Source organism: Beauveria bassiana (genome assembly GCF_000280675.1).
Source record: "Beauveria bassiana ARSEF 2860 unplaced genomic scaffold BBA_S00121, whole genome shotgun sequence".
Classification (NCBI taxonomy): domain Eukaryota; kingdom Fungi; phylum Ascomycota; class Sordariomycetes; order Hypocreales; family Cordycipitaceae; genus Beauveria; species Beauveria bassiana.
The window spans coordinates 1-11141 of NW_007930956.1; the positions used below are offsets into that span (position 1 = coordinate 1).

Consider the following 11141-nt stretch of genomic DNA (forward strand, 5'->3'; position numbering starts at 1 on the left):
AATTTCTATTTTTAATATATATATAAATTTAGCTAGGTGTATTAGTTACCTATTTATATACCGCTTTCCTCTTATAATTGCAACATAAAACTTGGTGGTGCATAAGCTTCATCCCGTCAGCGATGTGCTGGTACCACGATACGCTACGCCTTGCCACTCTCGCTAACAGGTACTAGCTCGTGGCGTGAGCTACTCATGCTAAATTATATCACAAATGAAACGGAAGCAAGGAATATTACTCGACCTTTTTTTTTGTTGTAACCTTCTCCTAGCGACGAGTTTAAACGACTCTACTCTTAAAACTATACAAATACATACCCATCACCTCCTGCCCATCGCCAGGTCGCGCATAGTATACTCTTGGCACAACACACCCCGCGCCCTTACCCGAAACAAACTTTGTACGATGATGCGAGCGATCGAAACGAAATGACATCGCATTAATAAGAGCAAATCGGCTGTGCTAGAAGGGACGGCTGTCACGGCTGAAGCCCGCGTCATGTGCTAGATGACTGCTATATAAGGGGCGAGCCAGAAACAAGCATCCCGCTGAGGGCTTCTGGCTCCTCGGTGAATAATAGAGTCACATTATTCTACTACCTCACTGCTATCCAATACAACAAGTCTTTGATTTGAATCAACATGGAGTCCGAAGTTGCACCTCGCAGGTCGAGTACCTCAACAGTGTGCTCTCCTCCCATGTCTACCAAACTTTGGACAAAGACCAAGCTGCTAACCAAAAGGCAATAATAGCTCCAGATGACAGTCTCTAAAATGAGAGAAGCAATCACCATTGCCTACCTTCTCACCGAGAGCAACATTAAAGGCTATGTCCAGCCCGTCACCCTATTTGCCCTCATCAGCGTCGCCTCCAGCGGCGTCACCACCGTTGACAAGGCCACATTCTTCGAACTCGCCACCGCCGTTGCCCATGCCTCCTGTTACATTTGGCTGTACATGTTGCATTTTGACAGCAGCAACCAGATGGATCCCGAGTCTGTCAAGGAGGACACGCTCAACAAGCCCTGGCGCGCCATCCCCTCGGGCAAGCTCAGCATCCAAGCTTGCAAGAAGTGGTATGTCGCGGCGACGTGCCTGCTCGTCACTTCCAGCAGCTTGTACTTTGGCGGACTCCCCGAGGCTGTGGCGTTTATGATGGAGACGTGGGTTTATGATCGTGTGTGCGGTGCGAACTACTGGTGGGGGAAAAACATCATCAACGCACTCTTTTACGCCACGGGCCAGCTGGGCGCGACCCGTGTGGCTGCGAGGTCGATGGGGTCTGCCGAAATCAGCCGCGCAGGGTACCAGTGGTGCGCGTTGCTGGGGCTCAACACGCTCACTACGATTCAGATACAGGATTTGCGAGACCAGCAAGGCGACAGAGCCCGTGGACGGCACACGATGCCGCTGGTCATGGGGGATGGTCCGACAAGGGTGATTACGGCCCTGTTTGTAACGCTGTGGTCGGTGGTTTGCCCAGCGTACTGGGCGCAGGGACATTTTACGCTGGGGTTTGTGCCGTCTGGGCTGATTGGCTTTTTGATTGTACTGCGGTTGCTGTCGCGTCGAACTGTCGAGGCGGACCGTCTGTCGTGGCATTTGTATACTTTGCTTTGGCTGCCTTCGCTCTACCTGACTCCATTACTGAACCAGTATAGGTTGTATTAAAGATTCAGAGGAAGAACAAGGACTGCTACGGTGCACCGTTGATATTAATTTTTATATTATTACTCTTTAGTTTAAAATTTTAAAAAATTAAAAAGCTAAAAATATAATTAGGCTACTATACCTTTTTACTAAAACTACATTACTTTACCTTAAGATAAATATTACTAAATTTATTACTTAAATAAATAAGAGTTTAGTATTTAAAAATAATACTTTATATAACTAACTAATAATTTTTATAATCTATTTTTTTATATATTACTTAAATTATAATTATAATAAATATTTAAAGTTATTTTACTAGTTAATACTTTAAGTGTATTGCTATTATTTTATTATTAAATTATTAAATTTATAATAATTAAACTTTATTTATATAAGATAATTGATTTATATTTATATAAGTTATATTAATAAGTATTAATTAACTAATTTACTATTTAATATAAATTATATTTAATTTAAGATATAATTAGTAAAGTTATTTATAAATATTTATTTATTTATTTTTAATATAAAATATAAGTAATATTATATAGACTACCTATTTTCACTATATAGATAAGCCTTATATAATACTATAAATACGGTAATTAAAGGTACCTAGCTTTTAGTATAATTTATATATAAAGAGAAGTATCTTTTAAAAATCTAATATATTTAATAATTTTATACATCCTTACTACTATAACTACTCTATAGTACGCCTCTTCCGTGAAAAACTCTTAATTCTGTGGCTCCTTTTGTGCGAGAATATTCTGCGCCAAAGTCCGGAGATTCTTGGCACCCACGATCCTAGGCAATGGAAGCTCAACCTTGGTCTGTCTTCGAATCCAATTGCGTAGTTCCACCGATATTAGAGAATCCAGACCGTAGTTTCGAAGCGGTGCATCCGCGTGCACCTCATCCCGTTCTATCATCGTGATGGAGGAAACTTTATCAAGCAAGTGCTCAAGCAAATGAAGGAGAGGGTCATGGTTATGCGATCCGTCAACTCGTTTCCCAAGGAGATTCTCAAAACCAGGTACGAGCATCTTGGAGTTTGTCCGCTGCACAAGGTCTCGTGGGTGAAACAATTGCCAACTCTGCTGACTTGCGTCGTCCCCAGACGCAAGGGTAAAGGACATAGCCTTTCCGCCCGCGTTCAAACTGGAAGATGGCCCTATAATAGCCCCCTTAATAAGCGTCCGTAAATGAGCTTCTGTCAAGGTAGCTCCCAGTGCAGCTTTCAAGTCTTCTGTTAAGCCTTGTTTGACGGCATACCCGACATCTAGGACTAATGGCAGAGATACCGATACTGTGTGCTGCCCATGGGAGTTTCGGTACGTTGAAAATGCGTCAAAAAATGTCTTGAAACAAACTGTTAGGGTGCACTGCGATAGGAGAATAACTGCTTGTTGCTCACCGATGTGCCAGCATAGATCGATTGGCCGACATTGCCAGTAGCCCCGCCGTAAGACGACAGAATAATAAAAAAATCAAGCTTTGGTAACAACTCATGGAGATTCCACGCCCCCTGGACCCTTGGCATTCTAATTTCGTGCCAGTCTTCGTATGTGGCATTTTGTAAGAGCGAGTCCTAAACATTGTTAGTCGGTTGGAAAGGTACTGGCCTTGAGCCTCAGGGACATACGCGAAGATGCATGGCACCATGGATAACGCCATGAATTGGAGGAAGGCTCTGGACGGATCGCAAAACACGTTCAAGATCCTCTCTAGCCCCAACATCGCAACTGAGAGCCTTCACATTGATGTCAGTGCCAGTATACAACGCCAACAGTTGCTTAACTTCTGTGCGGGACGAGCCGCTTCGACCGAGTAAGATGACGTTGCAGGCGCCATTTTCAACCATCCACTGTGCCAAAGAAATACCAATTCCACCTGTCCCTCCAGTAATAAGGTATGTCACATCACTACGGAGTAGCCTGCCTGTCGTTGAAAGGCTTCGCGAGGGTGTACTCTCAGCCAACACGCAGTCATCTGGGCCTAGACTCGCCACAATCTTTCCAATATTTTTGCCTGACTGGAGCTTGCGAAGCCCGTCCGCAATGTGAGATATGGGTATGATATTGACAGGCCTGATAGGAACAACAATCTGGCGTTGGAGCAAGTCAATGAGTATTGAAAAGCACTCAGCCATCTCTTTGGGTTGTTTTGTGAACTGCTGGCGGAGATCGATGCTTGTGAAAGACACGCAGCGCTCAAAGGGTCTTAACGGCAAGTAGCTGTTCTTGAGTAAATCAACCTTGCCTATTTCAACAAATCGACCAAAATCCGCCATCAACTCCCACGTAGCTTGTAGTAGATGGCCGCTTGAACTGTTGATGACCACGTTGACCCCTTTTCTGTCCGTCTTGCATAGAATGGCGTCGCGGAAAGCACTCGTCCGACTAGAAAAAATATAATCCATAGGGATGCCGAACCTTTGCCGAAGAAATTCTCTCTTCTCAGCACTACCTGCGGTGACGAAAACTCGGGCGCCAATATTCTGGGCTAGTGCTATGCAGGCCTGGCCGACAGCTCCAGACGCAGCATGTATAAGAACGCTCTCCTCTTTCCGGAGCCTCCCTATCCGCATGATTGCCATGATGGCGGTGATGTATGCGACGGGCAGACCAGCAGCATCGACACTGCTCAGCTCGTCTGGAATCCTGGCGGCCGCCCAAGCAGGTATTCGGACATGATTTGAAAATCCACCGCCTTCAAGGCAGCTATAAAGCACGCGGTCCCCTGGACATAAATTGGCAACACCGGATCCTACGTGGACGACGACACCGGCACCTTCAAACCCGGGGTTCATCCATGGTATAGATCCAAGAACAAGAAGAAGATCACGGAAGTTGACACCAGCCGCTTCGACCCGGATGATAATGTCGTTGTCAGCTAGTGGCAGAGAGTGGGTGGCCGTCCTACCAAAGTAGATTGAATCCAAGCTCCCTACAGTGTCAACTGTCATCGCCACTGTCCTATCAGCCTGCCAGAAGCTTTGAAGTTTCAATAGGGGAATACCGGTTTCAGAAGCATAAGACTCCCGGGCGCCCGCCAGCTGTCGTAGTCGAGGAATACATATCATGTCATTTTCCCAAACAAAATCTTGGTCATGGTTTCGTCCCAATTCTGAGTCTTGCAGTCGTTTGGCTACCTGAGCGACCCGCTTGGCTCCTTCTTCTGTTGGTGGTACATTCTCGAATAATAGCAATGCCCTTATGTCGGTTTCGAGCCGCACTGTGCGTAGGATCCCTTTAATAGCTTGAGCGTCTGGGTGATGACCCTCCGGAATAACCCACAAAAGTCGGCTGGTCTCTAGAAGGGCCTCCTTCAAAGTTTGAAACAGTCCAGGAGAGAGATCTGTCAATATACTCTGGTCGGGGGAGTCCAGCACTATGCAGAGCTCACCGTCTGCCGCCCTGAGCTCACCAAAGGTCTTTACTGCAACGCGGCGCTGGAGCTCCATAGCCACGTGTCCTGCTACCGTGTTAACAAATCCGACGTCGTCTACCTCGCGTACATAGATTGAAGTAGGCGCTCCATCGTCATCATTGTTTGTATTAACTCTTGTGGAGCACATGACAGTGAGTACCCCATCAGCCGGATCCTTGCTCTCCACCATCGAGCTGTCCACTCCAGAGAACCCTTGCGCAACGAGTAGATGGTGCCAGGCAGTCTCAGAGATCATAGGCCCGTCGTTGCCAGGGCGATGTTCATCTTCAAAAGGCCACCACCCGGGAAGCAATGCAAAAGGTAGATACTGAGGTGGATGACAAGTAGCTTCTAGTAAGAGAAGCTTACCATTCGGCTTCAGCAGCGACCGTATGTGTCTGATAGCAACTGCGATATTAGGAGTCGCGTGGAGGACGTTTGATGAGATGACGAGGTCAAAGCTTTCCAGTGTAAATCCTTGTTGTGTCGGGTCCTGGGTTATATCCAGTCGCTTGAAGGCAACTTGTTTGGTCCACCTGGACAACTTCTTCTTAGCTTTCTCAAAAAGACCGGCGGAGACATCGGTAAATGTATAAGAAAGATATTCGGGGAGACTATCCCCGCCCTGTGATAACTCCTCCATTACTGGTAGAGTGGCAGCTCCCGTGCCCCCGCCAATTTCCAGCACGCGCATACCCATTTTGATGTCGGATAGATGGCGAGCAAATCTTGCCAGTATACGGTTGCCTCTCGCATAGCCCTTGTGTTCCTCGTAGAAGCGAGAGAGAAGATCATCAGTGAGCATGATTTCTAAGGGTTGTACTTCCCCGCGTAGGATACGTGGGAGATGTTCGCCAACCCTACAAATCAACTGGCCTTGAGCATCGCAGTCGGCTACATCTGCTAGTATCTCTACTGGCTGATGTCTAACCGCCGACTTCTCTTGGCCAATAATCGTTTTGGCCCACAAATGAAACTTAGCCAGGTGTGGAGGTAGGATAGGGAGTTCCTGCCCTTCCATCTCGTTTAGTGTTCGGTCCATGTAGTATAGCGCCGCGCTATTGAACTTGGCACGTTCTGCGTATTCATGTTCGCTTAAAGGATCTGACGAGATCACCTTTGACACTTCTTTTCCAACAAAATCCAGAACAGGCACCGTTTCCCAGCAATAGCTGGAGGGCAAACTCGCAACTTCATCTTGTATGCTTGCCACAGTTACTGACTGAAAAGAAACTGACTCAAACTCTGCAACCGGCACAAGAACTCCAGGAGAACATTGCGCAAAGACGGCAACACTGACATCTAAATTGCCAACTTTGGCTTCGCGGCTGAGCAACCGCGTAACCGACGTAATGACAGGAGGCTTTGCTAGAGATGCTGGAAGCTTGTTTGAAACGCGGAGCCGGCTAACATAGTTTGGCACATAAGCGGCTCTCTTTTCATTGATGGTGCGGAAAGGACCCATCCCTTGCAGGCATGTATCCAAAAATACCGGGTCAACAACTAGAGAAGAGTCATATTGGGTTGGTAGGAATGGTTTTGTATCGTCCAACGTAATCTCGCTGACTGTCCAACTGGCTGATTCCCAAAATCGACTAATTTTACGGAATGCAGGGCCATAGGTTGTTCCGTCTGTCCCATGCAGGTCGTATAGTCGTTCAGCGTCGCGTTCTTGTAGGGTATCGCTGCCAATTCTCTTGGCCGACGAAATCAAAGTCGAAGTGTTCATCGCTATTTGATCTGTTGTCGCTTCGATGAAGCCGTAGCAGTGCTGAGTCCAATCAATACCCGGCGCCCAGGATAGAATCTCGAATGTCCAAGATGAAGACGAAAAGTTTTCCGTCCCAGTAGCTGCTGGTCTGAGACAGGTAGTCAGGTCGATGCGCTCGTCTTCTGCTATCTCTAAACTTCTTTTATTATGATACTCCCGTAGAATGAAACTACCCGGGACAGTGGGGATCACGCGTCTTAAGGCTTGGATTGCCATTGACAAATAACCCGTCATCGGAAAGATGACTGCCTTGGTCACGTTGTGGTCCCGGATCCAGGGCATTTCATCGAGTGTGAGAACCTGCCTGAACTTGTGTTCACTGCCGTCACAATAAGGGATCTTCCAGCCAATAAGAGGATCATAGTCATGGCCAGGGTGCAATTTGGATTCCATGATTCGCGACTTATGAACGTAGCGAACGGACTTATCCCACTCGTACGCTGGAAGATTCGTCAGGACGCGAGCGTCATGAATGTCGACGCGATTGACTTGCCCAAAGTCTAGCACAGTTCCCATGGAGAATAGGTTCCCTAGTAAGCGCAAGAGCGATTCAGAACCACTGGTACCGCGTAAGATAGAAGAATGATACGAGCAAGGTGCCAGGTTGGGAGACTTGAGCTTTTGGAGTTCCTGGAGCGTTTGCTGTATTGGGCTCTTAAGCGTTGCGTGTGGACCAATCTCAATGATGGCACTGGAATATTTGGAGGTCGGCCGAGCGCATCTGGTACGATTTAGTATATCGTACAGTGCTATTACCGCGTCTCTGAACAGCACGGGCTGAAGAAGATTCTTGACCCAATATGTCGCATCGATAGCTGCTGTCTCAATTACGCGGCCTGTAACTGAAGAGACGAATATCGGAGGCGATTCTACCCCTCCAGAGCAGTATTCACCAGCATCCTCTGGGCAATACGCTTGAATACCTTCGAGGTAGAAATCGGCAACTTCTTCCATATGGTGGGAATGATAGGCAATATCAACCTTGAGCCTGCGAGTAAATAGCCCTCGTTCTTGTGCTATGTGGTGCAACATTTCTATTGCAGAAACATCTCCAGATATCGTTACACTCTGGTGGCTGTTTATAGCGCCGATAGTCGCATGCATGTCAAGTTCTCGCAGCAGATCTGAGGCTTCATCAGGGCCGACCCCGAGAGCGAGCATTGCCCCTGCTTTACCGCGTACTCCACGGAGTCTTGCAGCAGCCAGGCCGCGGAAGTAGGCAATAGCCACCGCAGCCTGAAAGGAGATGAGGCCCGCGGCGAAGGCAGCAGCAATCTCTCCACTGGAGTGTCCCATCACTGCTGCGGGTTTAACACCCCAAGACTGAAGCAAAGAGACGAGGGCCAGTTGAACAGCGGTGCATGCTGGCTGGCTGATTTCGGCATCATGAATGCGTGACTCTGCTTCTGGCTTGTTCAGTTCCTCTGCATTCATGTTAGTCCGCAGTGTTTTTTCGTTGCAGCGTCGCTGGTTACCTTTCAACGACCAACCCGCGCCGAGATCGCAAAGGCAAGCTTCAGCTTGGTCAAGGGTTGCTGCAAAGCGTTCATAGCGTTGGAGATCAACAGACATTTGAGCATATCTTAAACTTCAGTCAGTCCAAGTACCGCTTCACACACTCAAGCTACGAGCAGCTAGCTAGCGTTGGGTCGCAATCGGGACGTACTGAGCACCCTGTCCGGTAAATACAAAGGCCAAGGAAATATCGGCTATTTTGCGGATCTTGGAGCTTAGCAACCCATCTTTGAGGCCGGAAACGGAGTCTGCCACCGTCGCCAGTCGGTGGGCATGGTGAGTTCGCCGTTGACCAAGCGTAAAGCTTAGGTGTTTTAAGAAATCATCTGAGTCAGGTGTTGTGTCTAAATACTTGACAAAAGATGAGACGTAGCCTGAAAGGCTCTTTTCGGACTTGGAGGAAAGTACGAAGAGTCGCAGCCCACCATTATCACGGCCCTTGGCTGGCTCTGGCCGAGGAGGTGTGAGAAGATTTGGGGATTCATCGACGATGATAGCAACATTGCTGCCTCCGAATCCTACCGAAACAGTCTTGTCAGCTCTCCCATGGGTTTTAAAATCCGTGAGTACTTACCAAAGTTCGTGACACAAACCCTCTTTAGAGCACCTAGTGGCCACGGCACCAGAGATTTGGTTACCTGTCATGTCAGTCTAGCCATCCATGGGTGATCTATGCACAAACACACATACCTTCAACTTTTCTTTTCCTCTGATACTCTTATTGAGCTGCTCAAAGTGGGCGGTGGGCAGGACTTGGCCGTGTTGAACCATTAAAATCGCCTTAATAATGGAGATGATCCCGCTGGCCATTTCTAGATGGCTGCCTGAATTGGTTAGGGGGTTCCAGAGGTCCAAAGACAAGGGTATTACGGCTCCTCACGTACCCAAAATTTGACTTGACTGAGCCGATGTACAGCGGTGTAGATGGTGTTCGCTCACGAGCCAGGACTGAGGCGAACGCACCAGCCTCGATGGGGTCTCTGATAGCATATTTAGTAACTTTCCAAAGCACTGTTATATGAATCAGCATTGATTTACCCAACTGGAGTACCAGGACCGTGACCCTAGGTAAACTTTAGCAACTATGTGAACGACTTTACCCTGAATACCTATACCTCGACGACGGGAGTTTGAGCAGGGTTTAGGCCAGCTTCCTCGTGGACTCGACGGAGCAAGTCTTCCTGCATTTCCGCATTCGGGACCGTGATACCATCTGACCGTCCAGAATGGTTGCAAGCAGTGTTACGAATAACAGCAAGAACTGGATCACCACTCCTAATTGCATCGTCGAGACGCTTGACTAAGAGGCATGCGCCGCCTTCACCACGGCCGAATCCTGAGGCCTTTTCATCATAGGAGAAACATTTCCCTTCCAGAGAGGTGGCACTGCCCAGTTTCTTGTAAGCCATAGGACGTCACAATAGTGATACGATGGAATGGTTAAATGAGTGATGGTGCGGTACATCGGTAAACTTACCCCATGTTGTCAAGATGGCTCCACAAGGTAGGGCCAAGGATGAGATGCGATGCGGCAACAAATGCAGCATTGCACTCCCCAGATCGGATGCTCTGGCAAGCCATATGAAATGCGTAGCCACTGCTGGCACAAGCGGCATCAAGCGTAATGCTAGGCCCGGTGAGGTTGCAAAAATAGGAGAGTCGATTTGCAAACATACAAGCCGCGTTCCCGATGGCGGTCCACTTAGTTGTATATGACAAGTCTTCGGACACTTGCTGAACATGATCAGAAGACCCAACAGCTGAGAACACTCCCGTGTTGGTGCCAGAAAGGTCAGTGAGCCGGATACCAGCACTCTCCATAGCCTCCAAGGCACACTCTAGGATCATGCGATGCTGTGGATCCATAGCCCGAGCCTCATCTGGCCGTAAATTGAAGAAAGGCGCATCAAAAGAATAGACATCATCCGGTAGAAAATGAGCACCAGTTGCTGAGAGAAGGCCGGGCTTTCTAAACCCGTTACAGTGGTTCGCACCGTGATCAAACCTGTCGGGTGGTACTCCTGACCACGCACATTTGGCCTCTGCCAGATATTCCCACATGTTTTTCGCACCGGTTCCCGGGGCACGGTACGCAAGCCCGATGACCGCAATTGCACTATTGTTTTGCATGTTTGTCTCTGTCGGTAATGTGGAATACGCTTGTTGTACTGCGCATCTATATGGCAAAGGTGGAGTTTGAGAATATGACTGATCCAAGCTTCCAAGCTATGGGTAAATTGAGACGGAGCATAGTCCTGGGCTTGCCACGCCAACATGCATAACTCGGTGTTAATGTAACCCAAAGGGGAACGACCTTGGTTTGGCTTAAGGCCTCAGAAGAAGGCAAACAGCTCGTGCGGGTTAGGGAGTTTTCCGATAGTGCAGTGGTTCTATCTGCACTTCATCGGCTTCGGCTCAGCCACCGAAATTCGGCACTATAAGTAAATACAACATAATGTTGATTCGGCAGTTGGCATGTCTTACCATATCATGCGCGTTTCTTGGATGGTGCCCCTCGGGAAGTACCTTTTTTCTTTCTTTTTTCTTTGTTTTTTTTTTTTTTTTTTGCTTTTCATTCTCACTTGTGCAGCCAAATAATGACTCGGAAGTTAGTGTCATGGAAACGAATAAAAAGAAAGTAAAACATAATAATTGACAGTATAGCATGCAAAGGCCAGAGTAAGCTGCCGCAAGCACCTGTCCTGTTGATAGTGTCCTTACACATAAATGACGACATACCGCGTTCGATTCGAGTTCTATTGCG

General features: G+C 47.8%; 2 protein-coding genes across 2 annotated transcripts; one reads left to right on the forward strand and one right to left on the reverse strand.

Annotated features, from left to right (window-relative positions):
• Positions 1-642: 642 nt before the first annotated feature.
• On the forward strand, positions 643-1803 carry BBA_10301 (UbiA prenyltransferase; the record flags this gene model as incomplete). The annotated part of the gene is made up of 3 exons (XM_008605398.1): positions 643-684; positions 754-1473; positions 1783-1803. 3 exons carry the CDS (start codon positions 643-645, stop codon positions 1801-1803), a joined length of 783 nt encoding a protein of 260 aa, XP_008603620.1.
• Positions 1804-2396: 593 nt separating this feature from the next.
• BBA_10302 (polyketide synthase) lies at positions 2397-10507 on the reverse strand (the record flags this gene model as incomplete). Its single annotated transcript, XM_008605399.1, has 11 exons — positions 2397-3020; positions 3077-3250; positions 3305-8286; positions 8338-8450; positions 8529-8895; positions 8952-9015; positions 9068-9197; positions 9262-9357; positions 9416-9441; positions 9493-9763; positions 9855-10507. The coding sequence occupies 11 exons, from the start codon at positions 10505-10507 to the stop codon at positions 2397-2399; spliced, it is 7500 nt and encodes a 2499-aa protein (XP_008603621.1).
• Positions 10508-11141: the final 634 nt, after the last annotated feature.